At 44.3% G+C, this 17,363-nt stretch overlaps 1 protein-coding gene across 2 annotated transcripts in view; it reads left to right on the forward strand.

Moving 5' to 3' along the window:
* Positions 1-17,363, forward strand: part of LOC117515792 (FERM domain-containing protein 5) — a 390,404-nt gene extending 373,041 nt beyond the window's left edge. The window contains exons 11-14 of one of the 2 annotated variants that reach the window (XM_034176519.1): positions 7,668-7,742; positions 8,297-8,365; positions 8,545-8,651; positions 16,615-17,363. In XM_034176519.1, the coding sequence (XP_034032410.1) occupies positions 7,668-7,742; positions 8,297-8,365; positions 8,545-8,651; positions 16,615-17,201 (838 nt within the window). In that variant the 3' untranslated portion in view covers positions 17,202-17,363. The remainder of the gene's footprint in view (positions 1-7,667; positions 7,743-8,296; positions 8,366-8,544; positions 8,652-16,614) is intronic. The other variant, XM_034176520.1, reaches the window with a different exon arrangement.

Here is a 17,363-nt window from a genome sequence, read left to right on the forward strand (position 1 = left end):
ACCAGAAAACATTGTTTCTCATGGTCTGAGAGTCCTTCAGGTGCCTTTTGGTAAACTTCAGGTGGGCTACCGTGTGTCTTTTACTAAGGAGTGGCTTCCGTTTGACCACTCTACCATACAGGCCTGATTGGTGGATTGCTGCAGAGATGGTCCTTCTGGAAGGTTATCTGTCCCCAGAGGAGTGATGGAGTTCTGACAGAGTGACTGTCGGGTTCTTGGTCACCTCCCTGACTAAGGCCCTTCTTCCCACTCAGTTTAGATGGGCGGCCAGCTCTAGGAAGAGTCCTGGTGGATCCAAACTTCTTCCATTTATGGATGATGGAGGCCACTGTGCTCATTGGGACTTCAAAGCAGCAGAGATGTTTCTGTACCCTTCCCCAGATTTGTGCCTCAAGATAATCCTGTCTCCGCAGTCTACAGACAATTCCTTTGACTTCATGCTTGATTTGTGCTCTGACATGCACTGCCATTTGTGGGACCTTATATGTAGACAGGTGTGTGCCTTTCCAAATCATGTCCAATCAGCTGAATTTACCCCAGCTGGAATCCAATTAAGCTGGAGAAACACCTCAAGGATGATCAGTGGAAACATGATGCACCTGAGCTCAATTTAGAGCTTCATGGCAAAGGCTGTGAATGCTTACGTACATATGATTTCTTCATTTTTGTATTTTTTCTAAATTATCAAAAATCTCACAAAAACATTTTTTATATTGGTATTATGGGATTTTGTGTGCAGAATTTTAAGAGGAAAAAAATGAACATTCATTTTAGAATAAGGCTGTAACATAACAAAATGTGGAAAAAGTGAAGTGCTGTGAATACTTCCCAGATGCACTGTATTTTGTGTAGACTTGAGTGTTATGAATAACTGGTGGTTTGGGTGTGACTATTAAAGTCGGTATGTAGCCTCAATAACCGCAGCACTACATTACACAGCTATTGAAACCTGCTAATTAACGCTAGCATATAAATGAAATAGCATTAAAATCTTACTCGCTGGAAATACTGCAGTATATTTCTTAGATAGCCTGATAGTACAATTATTTGCACAGAAAGCCATATAATCTCATATTTGAATTAATTTACTTGGATAGCGCCCTGGTAGTGGCTGCTTGCTAACAGCTTGATATTGCCTTGACACTATCTGCCATTCAAATCAACTACTCCCCAAATTAGTCATAACTTTATGGATGAAAACAGCTTAAACTAATGAGCTGTATAAAAATTCACCCACCCAGTATAGTTGTCATGAATGTGGAAACTAGCAATAGAGACCAAAACCTTTTGTGTGTGTGTGTGTGTGTGTGTGTGTGTGTGTGTGTGTGTGTGTGTGTGTGTGTGTGTGTGTGTGTGTGTGTGTGTGTGTGTGTGTGTGTGTGTGTGTGTACCTACGACGGCGTTTTAGGGCCACATAGAATTTTTTTTTTTAGACTTCGAGAATAAATATTGTGAGAATAAAGTCGTAATATTACAAAAATAAAGTCATAATTTTACGAGAATAAAGTCGTAATTTTATGAGAATAAAGTTGTACTTTTACGTTAATAAAGTCGTAATATTATGAGAATAAAGTCATAATATAATAGTTCAACTTTTTTCTTGTAATATTACGACTTTTTTCTCATAAAATTACGACTTTTTTCTCGGAATATTACGACTTTATTCTCGGAATATTACGACTTTATTCTCGAAGTCCAAAAAAAAAGAAAAAAGTAATTCAATGTGAACACCGGGGTTCTAGGGAGATTAACTCGCCTTTGGAGACAGCCTCAAGTTTTGATGTCCCATCCATTGTTGGCTTCATTTTTCAGCACTGTAGATTACCTACTGCTGACCTTTCATGAGTAACTGTGCAGATATGAGACCACAGGCGCTCCTTCTGAGGTACAGCTCAGCCGCCTCGGATATGACTAATAGTTTTGGATGTCTCTGTAAAAAAAGTAGTCTGAGCTGGCAGGAAGGGAGTCATGCTGATAAATTGGTGTGAGAAATCCAGTGAAGAAAGTGGACACTAACAGATAGGAGAGGGGGGGATTGAGTTAGTAAGATGTGGCCTTTGAGGAGTTTATTGCGGCCGAATACTAATATTTTATCAGTATCACGCTTATGAAGGGCTTTTCAGTGTAATAAGTACCCTGGGGGACAAAAAGGAACAAAATGGTCTGTCTTTCAGAAATATACACATATAGTTTGAATGCATTAAATATTAATAGTGAATAGTGTGTGGAGCCGATGCAAAGATAGATACTGCAAGGAGCCTGCATAATTTAAAAGCACAGTGTTTGCTCTGTTTCTGATTTGTTCCTAAATTCAGACAACAAAGTTTAAAGGCACATTTTCACATTGTGATTATGTGAGCAGCACATTTTCACAAAAGAAAACTGAGATTTTACAGTCACAAAATTCTTCCTGTTGTGTGGGCCGCCAGAAGAGGAGGTACTGCTGGCCCACCACCAGAGGGCGCCCTGTCTGGAGTGCGGGCTCCAGGCACCAGAGGGCGCAGCCGCCTCACAGGAGCAGCCAGGGTGACAGCTGTCACGCATCACCTGCAACAGCTGTTACCAATCATCTGATCAGCAGGGGTACATCAGCAGGACGACGTCTCCACCTCTTTGCCGAGATATCGTTCTACCTGGAAGGTAACATTCTCAGCTAACTGTGTGACAGTAACCTTTTGTGACTTTTGTGCGTTGTATAACAGACTCCTTTTCCAACGAGAGGTGGAGGTAGTTTTCCTGCCGTGCGGATTGCTGGGTGCAAACGCGCCCACATTTAATTGTTTCTTTGTTCCTCGCCAGCAGTACCAGGTCCGACACGCGGAGGCAGTGGCCACCTGGGAATTCGGGACTTGGCGGCTCCAGTATTCCCGGGGTCTGGTGGCGGAGGAAATCGTGTGGTTCCGGTTCTGCTTTGGACAGACGTCTCCTATCTTCGAGCCTGCCCACACGACACCTTTTGTGATTTGGCTTTTTGTCCATTGTTGTAATCTGTTGTATTTGTTGTGCCCATTCACAACAGTAAAGTGTTGTTATTTGACTTCCTCCATTGTCCGTTCATTTGTGCCCCCTGTTGTGGGTCCGTGTACCTACACTTTCCCAACAGGATATCTCGGCCAACGTCATGGACCCCGTGGGGCGTCAACCGGCTGTTGAACGGCCAATGGAAGAGCAGGGCGCACAGGCGTCTGCAGGAGGAATGATCGGTGAGTTGCAGCGAATCCTCACCGCTTTTACGGCTCGGCTGGATCTGATGACCGAGCAGAACGTCCTCCTTAACCGCAGGGTGGAGGCTCTCACCGCGCAGGTGGAAGCGCGCCCTCAGGGCGCTGCTGCGGCTCCCCCTCCTGTCGATCCTGTGCGCAACAGTGACGTTCCACAGGTCGTTCAACGACCCCTCCCACCTTCCCCTGAAGCATACATAAGCCCTCCAGAGCCGTACGGGGGTTGTGTGGAGACATGCGCGGACTTTCTTATGCAGTGTTCGCTCGTCTTCACACAACGTCCCGTCATGTACGCGACTGATGCTACTAAGATAGCTTATGTAATTAATCTGCTTCGCGGCAAGGCACGCGCTTGGGCTACAGCACTTTGGGAGCAAAATTCACGGCTCCTTCTGATATATGATGGGTTTGTGAGGGAGTTCAGAACAGTGTTCGATCACCAAAATAGAGGAGAGACCGCTTCAGCCGTGCTGCTGTCAATGAGACAGGGGCGCCGGAGCGCAGCTGTTTATGCAGTCGACTTCCGCATCGCGGCTGCGAGGTCCGGCTGGAATAACACTGCCCTCCGTGCCGCCTTCGTAAACGGACTGTCGTTGGTCCTGAAGGAGCTCCTGGTGGCCAAGGACGAACCGCGGGATTTAGACGGGCTTATTGATCTCGTTATACGATTAGACAATCGGTTAGAAGAACGCCGTCGGGAACGAGACGAAGGGCGTGGCCGGGCACGCGCCGTCCCTCTCCCTTCCGGTTCCGACCGAGTTCCGCCCTCCCCACGCTCCACGGCCTCTACGCTCCGTGTGGTTACAGCTCCCCCTGCTGATGAAGCTATGGACACGAGCAGGGCCACATTTAGGGCACCAGATAGACAGAGGAGGCTGGCCCGCGGAGCGTGCTTTGTTTGTGGCTCAATAGAGCATCAAGTGAGGGACTGCCCCGAGCGGTTAAAACACCAACGCCCGCCCCTAGAAACTGGGTTAGGGGCGGGTCAAAACATTCACGTGGGACATACCCATATTGCCACACGACTGCCAGTTACAATCCTTTATGAGGACTTAACCCTGAAGGCCCCAGCACTGGTGGACATGGGCTCTGAAGGGAATCTGTTAGACAGCAGATGGGCCAGGGAGGTAGGGCTCCCTCTGGTGGCGCTTACCTTGCCTGTGCAGGTGCGGGCACTAGATGGCTCCCTACTCCCTCTAATCACACATAAGACACCACCAGTAACTCTGGTGGTGTCTTATGTCACCGGGAGGAGATCGAGTTTTTTTGTGACTCCTGCCACCTCCCGTGTGATTCTCGGTTTCCCTTGGATGTTAAAACACAATCCCCGGATCGATTGGCCGTCCGGGGTAGTGGTTCAGTGGAGCAAAACCTGCCATCGAGTATGTTTAGGTTCCTCGGTTCCTCCCGGTTCCCAGGCTGAGGAGGAGGTCAGAGTCCCGCCCAATCTAGGGACGGTGCCGGTGGAGTACCATGACCTGGTGGATGTGTTCAGTAAGGATCTGGCGCTCACCCTCCCCCCCCACTGTCCGTACGATTGTGCCATTGATTTGGTTCCAGGCGTTGAGTTCCCGTCCAGCAGGCTGTACAACCTCTCACGACCTGAGCGCGAATCAATGGAGACCTACATCCGGGACTCTTTAGCCGCCGGGTTGATCCGGAATTCCACCTCCCCGATGGGTGCAGGTTTCTTTTTTGTGGGTAAAAAAGACGGCGGACTTCGTCCATGCATTGATTATAGGGGGCTGAACGAAATCACGGTTCGTAATCGATACCCGTTGCCCTTGTTGGATTCAGTGTTCACGCCCCTGCATGGAGCCCGAATTTTCACTAAGCTAGATCTTAGAAATGCGTATCACCTGGTTCGGATCCGGAAGGGAGACGAGTGGAAGATGGCATTTAACACCCCCTTAGGTCACTTTGAGTACCTGGTCATGCCGTTCGGTCTCACAAACGCCCCCGCGACGTTCCAAGCATTAGTTAATGATGTCTTGCGGGATTTCCTGCACCGATTCGTCTTCGTATATCTAGACGATATACTCATCTTTTCTCCGGATCCTGAGACTCATGTCCGGCATGTACGTCAGGTCCTGCAGCGGTTGTTGGAGAACCGGCTGTTTGTGAAGGGCGAGAAGTGTGAGTTTCACCGCACATCTTTGTCCTTCCTGGGGACCGCGTTCAAGGAGTTGAAACGGCGCTTCTCGTCTGCACCCGTTCTGGTGCAGCCCGATCCTAGTCGCCAGTTAGTGGTTGAAGTGGACGCCTCGGACTCAGGGATAGGAGCTGTGCTTTCCCAGAGCGGGAAGACCGATAAGGTCCTTCACCCGTGTGCCTATTTTTCCCGCAGGTTGACTCCGGCCGAACGGAACTATGACGTCGGCAATCGAGAACTCCTTGCGGTGAAAGAGGCTCTTGAAGAGTGGAGACATCTGTTGGAGGGAACGTCCATGCCATTCACGGTTTTCACTGACCACCGGAACCTGGAGTATATCAGGACCGCCAAGCGGCTGAAACCCCAGACAAGCCCGCTGGTCACTGTTCGTTCGGCCGTTTTGACTTCCGGATCACCTACCATCCCGGGACCAAGAACCAGAGATCGGCTGCCTTGTCCCGGGTACATGAAGATGAAGTCAAAGCGGAGTTGTCGGATCCACCGGAACCCATCATCCCGGAGTCCACTATCGTGGCCATCCTCACCTGGGACGTAGAGAGAACCATCCGGGAGGCCCTGGCACGAAGCCCGGACCCCGGAACTGGGCCGAAGAACAAACTATACGTCCCACCAGAAGCTAGGGCTGCAGTCCTGGACTTCTGTCACGGCTCCAAGCTCTCCTGTCATCCAGGGGTGCGAAGAACCGTGGCAGTTGTCCGGCAGCGCTTCTGGTGGGCGTCCCTAGAGGCCGACGTCCGGGATTATATCCAGGCCTGTACCACCTGCGCCAGGGGCAAGGCTGACCATCGCAGGGCATCAGGTTTACTCCAGCCGCTGCCTGTGCCTCATCGCCCCTGGTCCCACATCGGCCTGGATTTTGTCACGGGCCTCCCGCCGTCCCAGGGTAACACCACCATCCTCACGATAGTGGACCCATTCTCCAAGGCGGCCCACTTCGTGGCCCTCCCGAAGCTCCCAACAGCCCAGGAGACAGCGGACCTCCTCGTCCACCACGTCGTCTGGCTGCATGGGATTCCAACAGACATTGTCTCCGATCGCGGTCCCCAGTTCTCCTCGCAGGTCTCACACTAAACTGCTTCTTTAGTGTGATCTGTCATCATAAACTGAGACTCATATTCAACTGTTCTTCTTTATGTCCTGTAAGGCTTTTCTCTTCAGTCGGTTTTGCTGACCTGTGAAATACACTGAGGGGCCACTTCATCAGGGTCAAAGATCAAAACACAAATTTATGCTCATGTTCAGACAAAATCAGGTCTCGCTGGTTCTTGAGATACATCCATTCACTTTCTGAACATGCCTTCATGGTTGTTTACTTCCAGGTTTTTTTCTGCTTTTGTGTGTTTTCTCAAATATCTATTGTACCTGCTTGAGGTTTTTTTTCCCCCAATAATCAAAACATGATGAGGGGGTGTTACTTGCAGCAGTGATTGCCAAAGTATTGCCCCCTCCCCCCCAGAAGTCATTCAATATAACTTCTAAAAAAGGTTTTGATTTTAATTTTTGTTATAAAGATTAAAATGAGCTAAAAACATTTGATTATTTTTCTGAAATGCAGTCATATATCACTATGGAAGTACATTATCTGAGTTTAGTCTCAATGTTTTAGGTGGGCCACAAAGTTTTTTGGGTTTGAAAGTGGGCCCTTTATTCATACATTTGGAAGTGGGTGGTCTCGGCCATATTCGTGTATTGTGCATTGAGATAATTTATGTTATGATTTGATGCTGTATAAATAAATTTAATAGAAAGGTCAAATAAGGCATTTCTGATCATTTCAGTTTTTACATTTTTTTTATACAGTTTTCTTTTTTATGGCATCAAGTATAAACTTTGGGTTCAATGTAATTTATAAACTAAATCTGGTCTCCAACCTCAGTGGTTACTAAGATCTAATTAGTGTGTGAATTTGGTTGTTACTATGGCAACACTTTAATTTATTGTGTATTCCATTAGAAACTATAGAAACTTGCATCTTGCAAGTAATTTGGCACTAAGATTAAAACCATAAAACCAGAAGTTCTTCAGATATCCACAGCCTTTCGGTCACACTTGTTCACTGTTAAATTGTCTTATGAGTTTTTGTTATTGTTGAGTCTGCGTGCCGAATAAATTTATTCATTCATTCTTTCATATGACATAATTTCTTTAGAACCAGCTGGATTTTTTAAATTTCAGTTCAGCAGCTGAATTTCTCAGCTTGGTACAGTAGTTGTGCAATTCCACTCCTGTGCTAATTTTCACTCTTGTCCTCTTTTCTTTTCCGGCACCGTCAGACTCGAGAAGTCGAGTCAGGTTCGCACAGTGTCCAGCAGCAACCTGTTCTTCAAGGGCAGCCGATTCCGCTACAGGTAGAGTACAGAACAAGACAAAGTGAGTGTTGGAGGGGAGGCTGAGGGCGCTGCAGACGCCCCGTGCAGGCAGCCGAAAGAGATGTTCCCATAAGACAAGGCCTCCTGGCCTTCTGTGCTGCAGCCAAAGGATAGGACTGACACGTCACATGTTAGAGGACACACACGGAAGAATGAAGGGCACTGATCACATGTTCAGGCTGCAGAAACAACAAACATAAACAAGTAGAATTCTTCATATTGGGCGAGTGAAAAGTCACGATGAAATCGATCAGAAAGAAAGGACAGTACTGATGCATGAACACTATAGGATGTTTAATCACGAAGTCGATGGTGAGTTTGCTATTGAAGCATCAGTCGAGGTCATGTGAAACTTTTACCCACAAGTCTGTGTTTACGTTTGTCTAACTGGTGATCATTTGGTCACTCGTGCACTGTGCTCATCCACTGCAGTGATGGCTTTCACTGCACTGGGTGGCACTGTGGTGACTGCTTACATGCATGTGTGTGCATGTGGAACTCATCTTGAGCGTTGTCTCTGTGCTTTACAACAGTGGACGAGTGGCTAAAGAGGTGATGGAGCAAAGTGCCAAAATCAAACGTGAACCTCCAGAAATACACAGGTAGAGTTGTAACTACAGGAGAGGTCAGTGTTGTTGAGTTTTTATTGTATTTTATTATTATTTTTTTTTGCACCAAAGTGCTGTATATGAAAGAATTCAGTACTGTATGAGTGACGTCCATTGGCAGCTGTTCTCAGCACAGTGACGTTTGGCTGTTTGTGCTCGTGTCACCTCTGCAGGGCTGGCCTTGTTCCCAGCAGGAGCTGTCCGTCCATCACACACGGGCCTCGTCTCAGCAGTGTGCCGCGCACCCGCCGGAGAGCTGTTCACATATCTATCATGGAAGGTAAGAGCTGAGGTTCAGGACTTCTCTGTGTGCCATCAGGCTGAAAACAATAACTCATTATAAACATATGGGCGGTCCCGGCGCCACGAGGGAGCGTTTGGGGGCGACGCCCCCTCACGTCATCAATCCCGCCCCTCGGATGTGAGAGTTATCAAAAAATAAAAAGAAAAAGAAAGAAAACGAAATACTGGAAAATATAGCAAAATATTAGTTATTCAATATTATTATCATTTTACCGGGGCGTTGCTATCGTAATCTATCGTAGATTTACGTCAACGGTACCTGGCTATACCCGCCCGCTATGCGTAAACAAATGACGTCATAGCGCGCGCAGCCCAAGAACTGTCCGCAGAGGGGAAAAAAAAAAACTGTCCGCAGAGGAAAAGATGAAAATGCGAGAAGTGTGTTTTGGTCCCAATATGGATATTCCAGATGATTTTCTCATGGATAGTACGACAATAAACAGCAGCTAAAGCAGCCATCTTGATGAGGACGCAGTGGCTAAATTGGAGAGCAGCGCGCGCCAGCTAGCCGAGAGCCAACACGACAAAAGTTAAGTGAGCCAACTTTTTATGTACATTACGTGTTGTGTATCTCAGTAAAAAGTGATAATAATGCAAATAACATGCTGTTGTCGTGCGGTATGCATTTTCTTAGTCCCTCCATTCACGGCCACTAGCCCGCAATGACAGATATTAAAGTTATGTACTGTTGTAAATATCTCTACATGAAAGGTTTATCTTTGACCCGTTGTGTGACTGTCATGCCTAATTGCGCTGTGTTTGCGCTTGTGATGGAGGGCTGTATGTGGGGTTAATCTACTGTCTTGTGTCATTTCTCAGATCAGTTGTTGGTTTGGTTTTGTGGTATGCAGGAGATCACTTGTCCGAGGGTCTATACGTTCAAATAATATTTAAAAAAATACTGTCATCACTCTTTACTCTTACTCAGTCAGTCTCTTACAACAGTGTAGCCTAAATACACGAGCTTTCCAGGAGCGCACCCAATTCATTACACACGCTCAGAGGCACGTCCCCTCCGGTGCGCACTTTTTTTGGGGGGGGGGGGGGGGGACCCCGCCCCCTGTGATAAACTCATCGCCCCCTTAATATTTTTTTCTGGTGCTGGACCTGCATATGGGTCAACACATGATACTTAAACTATAGGTGACCTTTGGTGAATGGATAACGTGGTGCATGTCGTTGCATCTTATTAATGGTGAGTTTTTAATTTTTATGTATCTGTTTAATTTGTGTGTGACCACAACAGAAGTGAAAATCTTTCACTTACCATTGATGCCTTCATAACAGCACAATGCACCTGTAGTTGTGGTTAAGAGCAAAAGCATCAATGATTTAGTCGCTGTCCAAGGCCCGTGTTCTCCGAGAGTTAATTGCCAGGAGTACCAGATCACTGGTTTGTCTGCCCCCACTGCTGTTCCTCAGGTAGTTCTTTAGGCGACACAGACTTCACTTCTTTCCCATTCTACTTGTGGTTATTTGGGCGGCAAAACTGTTCCACTAGAGCAGGAGTGGGCAATTCTTTTTTTTTGCAAAGGGCCAAATGAGAAATATTGCGGAGGGCCGGGCCAAAAGGGTAAACTCAAGTCTGCACAATAATAATTTTATTCCTATTTAAAAAGTAGTTAATAGCATTATTTTGACAAACTAAATGTTCTGATTAGGCAATGGAAGAAAAGAGGTTAGGTTGAGAAATGCACCCAGAGCAGACCTGTGGTGGGCGCAGCTAACCAAAAAGTTAGCTTCAATAACCGCTAATCGGCTAACTGAAAAGTTATCTTTTCTAAACCACCAAAAGATTTATCAGGAGTTACAGCTAACCGCTAACTTTCAGTATTGTCTCCGGTACACTCTCAGCTACTGACATGCCATTTCTGAGTTTAAACACCGCCAACGCTTATTTATTTCTGCTCAAAAGTTGCTCTAAAATGGGCTTCTATGGGAATTTAAACTGTTTTGGAGCCAGCTTCAAGCAGCCCGTCAAGGAACTTCAACCCTCCCCAAGTTTCGAGCGAGAGAACAGAAATCCTCTGCGTGCGAGCGGAAATCCACTTCGAGAGGGAGGGGGTGCGCTCGTCACATATTCCTCATCGCTTGTATCACTTTTTCCTTGCTTGAGGAGCAGTTTCATCCTGAGTGTGCATGTGTAGAGATCATTTGCATGCCCGCAGTTAACATCTACATGTGTGAAATAATAAAATATGCCTGAATGCATGTTTCATCGCGAGACTGTTTTTGGCACAGATCTGACACCATACTCGAGTGTTGCCGCTTGGGACTGAGTGTCCTGTGAGTGCTTTGGGACAGGGGAGGGGCCCACTGCAGCACGTACGTGCTTTCACATCAGTCTCCAAAAGTCTCCAATAACACCAGGAAAAGACAGTAGAATTCTCTTTTCTCTTTTTTGAAGGAAAAAAAGAAGTCGCTGTAGGGGCCTGAATAGTTGCTAAATTTAGCGATAAAATAAGTTGGCAACTTGCTCCACGTCTTCTTCTCCATTTTTTGTGGACAGGTTACAGTGCCACATATAGGTTTGGCATATGTACTACAGCATTGTCAAGCGGTTTCACTGGATCTGGGAGAACAGAGAAATTTCTTGACAAAGAAATAGATAGTATAGGGAAAGATAGTATAGGGAAATTTCAGTTTCTGTGTGGACAAGGCCTTTAAAACATGGGATGGGATGAAATTAAATTTAAATAATAAATGACCCATTAATTCTCGGGGGGTGCTATGGCTAAACCAGGGGGCGCTATAGCACCTGGTTTAGCACTGCTTCTGGTTGTAACACAAATGGCATATACAAATATGCTCATTATGGTGATAATCGGCATAAATTATGATCCAGACTGTATTTTTTTTGTTGGCACAGGTATGATTAAATATTGGGACATGCTATGGTATGATGCACATCTTTAAAACTACATTTTTACTCAACATCTGCAATGCCAAATTTGGCATGACGTAAAGTTCAGACGCACACCTTGTAAGTGGAGCCATTTGGCTCAGTTCAGGCTTACTGTACTGCAGCAGCTGCAGGTACGTGCGCCACTCAGCGCGCTCCACTTCAAGGCACCGTGAGCTTGTGTGTCTCACTCTACAACTGTGCATATGTTAGGCTGACAGATCAGGAGATGAAGTTATTCTGTCCAAAGCAGGTGTCCTCACTGTCTCTCATCGGTTTGGACAGAGCAGAAATAGTCCTACATGGCTCTGGGCTCTACAGTTTCTACATCAGCTTATCAAATATGCTTTTCTTTTCTTTTTTGCTGCAGATGTACATAAATCTATAGAAAGAATCCTTTGCAGGGAATTCAGTGAGGTTATAAGATCCCACCCCCCTGTGTGTGCTGACTGGGTGTCTTACAGGAGTATTAATACCAGAGCTTAAAATAGCAGAGGTCTTCCTCTCCATGTTTGTCACTGGTTTGGGTGGGGCCAGGCTTGACTAGGCCAGTGGTGGTGATTGTTGCACTCCTGCTCACACCAAGCGTTGTACCTCCTGACCCCTCTCTGTGAACTGCAATAAGGCAGAATCCTCTTGACCCAGCACACACTGAGAGACTGTGGCCTGGACTCTGGGACAGGGACCATTTGGGACGGAATAAACAAGCGCCTGCCACAGCAGGTGAATCCACCGTAGTCATGGTCAAGTGTCTGATCCGCATCACCACCAGGGTGAACGTCCACCTACGGATGATCAACCACTGCTACCGGGATGTGAAAGTTCGCGTGCTGAGCCTGGGGCCTCGTTTGTTAGGCAAGGCCCTGGGTGTCCTGCCCCTCTACCCTGCTCTGACAGGGTCACTGGACTCTGGCAGCACGTCCCCAACTCCTGGTACTCCGCCGCTGTTTGGTCAACCCGTCTCTCCAGGTAAAGTCATCTTGTACGAAGCCAGGAGTGTGCTTTAGATGGAGGTCATAGTCAGACTCGATTTAGATCTTTAGCTCATCTACGTCGTTCCTGTGGTTGTCTGCACTTTGTGAACATTGCACTCACTGAATCGGCATCTCATTTAATTACGTGGTGCTTTGCTCGGGTCTGTGTGACTGATAATACAGGATTTTTGTAGATAACATTTTGGTTTTGTAGCTTTTCATTGTGCATGGTGAGCTGAGTCGATAGGTGCACTTATTTAGTTTTTAGGCACAGTATGAAAGTCAAACTTTACTTCTCTTTGGTTGGCATACTGGAAAAGCCATTTTGTCCTCTTGAACCTCAGACAGAGTCATGTTGCTTCTGCTGTTATTAAAAAGCTTTTTCATGATGTCCTCCCTCGTCAAAAGCTGAATTTTAATCTGTCCTCATTATAGTTGAGGTTTAAATGTTGCTGCTTTGACACTCGGGAGAATGTGATATAGTCAGCACCACGGCTTCTTCAGTGACATGCACTGTATAACAGCACAAGAGTATTTGTTAGCCAACACCATTTACATTTCATTTTCAATTTCTCAGTATTTTTTTTTTTTTTTTTTTTACCTCCGCCAATGAAGTTGGGCAGAAGTTGTTTTCACCCGTTTGTTTGTGAACAGCCTGGAGCCCACAATTTTTCATGTATCCTAATGAAATTATTACTGAGGATTTATAACTGATGCAATTTTCAAGGTCACAGGTCAAAGGCAGGAAAAATCTTTAACATTGAATTAATTTTCAAAAATGCACCAAAAAAGATTTAATTTCTTTCATATTTGAGTGTTATGTAGGATGGGTTTTTTTTTAATCGACTGAAAATATGATTTGGATCTGATAAAGATTACAGATTTTGTGGCCATTTCATGTCTCAAGCATTCTCATATTTGAAAGTGATGTGCAGACTCACACTCACTATCGCCTGACAAAGTCTGATCTGCCTGGATTTTGTGGACATTTGAATTTAATATTGAAAAACCCATTTGGTGTACATCACTCCTTTTTCTGTTCCAATTTTATGCCTGTTTGTCTATCTTCCAGTTATCAATCGGAAACCAAGTGCCAAAAAGCAATGGCAAATTGTGCGTAGCAAAGATGACCAGTGTTCTGTGAAAATTATCTGAAAAGAATTCAGAAACTGAAACAGTTGAATTGGAAAAACAAAAACAAAAACTGACAACACCACAAAAAAAAAGAAAAAAAAAAGAAGCAAACTTTGATTCAAGTGCATTAACTAAATACATACTCTTGTCATTTGATCACATTTAATTTAGCTCATTAAAGCCACTTCTAACAGGATTTTGACTTTGCAAATTTTTTCCAAGGTAAAATTTTGTGGAATTGAAAACTAGTGTTATTAGTGGAGGTTTGTGCTCTAGTTTTTTTCTTAAATTGAATGATGTAAGATTGATAAAGTGTCTTCAGTTAACAACTAATAGTTCATTATGTTCAGGCATTTATTTTGTGTTTAAACCCCCGTCACACAGCCACAACTGTTTGGTGGCAGTAAGAACCTGTATATTTTAGGAACACAGTAGAAACTGTTCAGGGTGTGATGTATTCTCCACAGATATAGAGAATTTTGGACTTATTAAAAAATATGCAGCAGTGACATGGTTGATACAGGACACAGTAGAATCTAAATATGTATGTGTTAATGATGTATCATATTTTTCAGAGTATAGGTTGCATTTTATTTTTTTATTATTTATTTATTTTTTCTAGTTTGAGAGGTCCTGTGAGTTATACAATAGTCCGGTGTGATTTACATTAGGGGGAAAAAAAAAAATCACAATTTACAACCATGAATTTTCTTTACCATTGAAATGAAAAACAATCCATTAAACTGCCTTTTTTGTTTTAAAAAACGAGAGAGGTGGAAACTTCCTCACAAGGCTCAATTACTTTCAAAATGCTAATTCATAACTGAGAATTACAAGACTTATGACAGAGATATAACTGCAAGATAAAGCATTGTTACAAGTTAGTTGGTTATCAAGATAGATACTCAGTTAGTATACTGTATTTACAACTTTGTATCTTGTTGGTATATTATTGTGATAATTAACCTCTTAAACCCTAGAGCCCCCAGATTTGGGGACTTGCCCTGTTTTGGAACATTTGAGTACTCATAACTAACCAATGCTTTTTTTTCTTTTTTTTTTAATACTTTATTCTTCCATTAGAACATTTCACAAAAAATAAAAACAGAAGAAAAACAGACAAAAAAGAGAAAACAGTTTGGGTGATATACCGTATTACAGGTAAAAAGTAGAGGAAAAAAAAATACAGATGCCGAGCGTATAAAACAAAATCATAAAGATTGTGTTGTCACCTCTTTTAAAAAAGTATGTGTTCCATTTTTCCCAAAAGTTGTCTCCCTTTTCCTTTTGAAGTCTTAAGCTAAACATCAAGCGCTCCATGCTTTGGATATTGTTAACAATGGCCATCCACTGACTGGTGGTGGGAGGGTCCCTGCTAAGCCATCGCTTAGTTATGGCTTTTTTACCTGCTGTCATGATTTTTAAAATGTAACTATCAGCTTTTGGTATATTTTTATCCATATTCCCCAAATAAAAAGATAAGCAAGTAAATTCAATATCATAACCTAAAACATCTTTGACAGTACGGTGAACTTCCTCCCAAAAAACGTTAAGGACAGGACACCCCCAGAAAATGTGTGAGTGGTCAGCGGGACAGTGACCACATTCCCACCAGCATTCAGGTGGAGGGCCAGTTTGTTTTGATGTCTGCTTTGGGGTTATAAAGTACCTAATACTATTCTTCCAAGAGAAATCTCTCCACATTTGTGAATTTGTAGTAGTAATTTGCGTTTCGATTATCGTTTCCCATTGCTCAGACATGATATTACATCCAAGTTCCTTCTCCCATTTCTCCTTAACATAAAATGTAGAGTTACCTTTTAGTTTAACTAGATTCCAATATAGTTCACCAATTATTTTCCTAGTCAGTTTTGATTTGTAAGCCTTAATGAACATTTGTGTAATGGGTGATACATTCTCTAGAGGAAGATTTTTTTTATATGTTTGACATAAAAATGGCGAAGTTGGAGATATCTATAAAAATCCTGTCAACCTAACTCATATCTCTCAGACATAGTTTTAAAGTCAATAAATTCTTGATTGTCCAATAGGAGGCACAGTGCAGTCTTCCTCCATGTCTTCCCCATTGTGTGTAACTCCTATCAATTTGGACTGGTTCATAGTCAGGGTCATGCACTGGCCACATTAAAACACGGATTTCTTTTTGAAGATTAAACTGTTTGACCAGGTCTAACCAAATATTAATTGAAAAGTCTACCCACTGATTCTGAATGTTACATTGTTTAATAGCTGTCACATTACTTAATAAACTCTGTAATGGTTTATTCAACAATGATAACTCCATGGCCTTCCATTTTGCTATATAATCAGTATTGCACCAGAGCACTAGAGTTTTATATCTTATCCTAGGGACTTTACCATTCCAAACAAAATGGGAAATAACTAACCAATGCTGACACCAACATACACTTATTATACATCAAAATGTCAAGCGAAGTCTCCTCTACAAAAGTATCCACTTCAATCACATATTAACTAACCACAGCTGAAACGCCAAGCAAATAAAGACATAAATCGGAATTTATTTTTTGGGGAAAAAAAAACCCTCATTTACTCCTACCAAGTATTATTTACTTTCAATTTTTTTGCATCCACAACATCCCCTAGGACCTGTCTTTTAGCTGATCCAAAGTTTTGCATTTTTGACCTTGTACAAGCTGAAAAATAAATCATAATATATGGGTATGTGATTTTGGTTAAATAGGCTCTAGGGCTTAAGGGTTTAATAGATTATCATGATTAAGATAAAAGTTTAACAACTGATATTTGAGACATTAAGTCATAATTCCAAGATGCTGAGTGAGAAAAGTAGGAAGCCATAATGAGAAGAACTGAAATGCTTGTAAGTATAAAACACCCACTTATCATTGCTCAGTTTCTTGTTTCTTCTTTGCTCTATCACCTAACAGGTCTGGAGTCGTTACGTGACAGTGCCCATTCAACACCAGTGCGTTCAGTGTCCCACGGGGAATCATTTCTGCCACGGTCCCGGAGCCAGGCCACAGACGCCAGTGAGGGAACGGCGATGATCTCAGACGAGACCTACTGCCCCTCTGACAGCGTCATGCCCACTCCAGTGGCTGAGCACAGCATGGAGCTGGCCGCATCACGCCAGATCAACGGGGCACCTTTCAGCATCGAAGAGGAAATGGAGTCGGAGGCAGGCACTCCAACACACGGGGAAGTGGGCGACTTTGGGGCAGACAGTAGATTTGCACAAGAGGGTGCAGAGGGAGACACAGCACTCAGTGAGGTGGAACAGGTGAATAAGTTTGTCTTAAGTGTCCTCCGTTTGCTCCTTGTGACTATTGGACTCCTTTTTGTTTTGCTGCTGCTCCTTATCATCCTCACTGAGTCAGACCTGGACATTGCATTTTTACGTGATATCCGTCAGACCCCTGAGTTTGAGCAGTTCCATTATGAGTACTTCTGTCCCCTCAGACGGTGGTTTGCTTGCAAGCTCCGTTGGGTGGGCGGGTTACTTATTAACAAGTGACAGTGAGGTCACAGAGTTTGTGAAACCAGTCAGGGGTTGTGTGAAGATGGTTTGGACGCCGGGTGATGAGGACATCCTGCTCCTCTTGTCGTCCTCCTGCAGACATTCAGCCTGGACCAGTCCTGGTAACGCTGAACGGGGATCTCTTGTCCCCCTTCATCA

The sequence above is a fragment of the Thalassophryne amazonica genome, chromosome 8, assembly GCF_902500255.1.
Source record: "Thalassophryne amazonica chromosome 8, fThaAma1.1, whole genome shotgun sequence".
NCBI classification, from domain to species: domain Eukaryota; kingdom Metazoa; phylum Chordata; class Actinopteri; order Batrachoidiformes; family Batrachoididae; genus Thalassophryne; species Thalassophryne amazonica.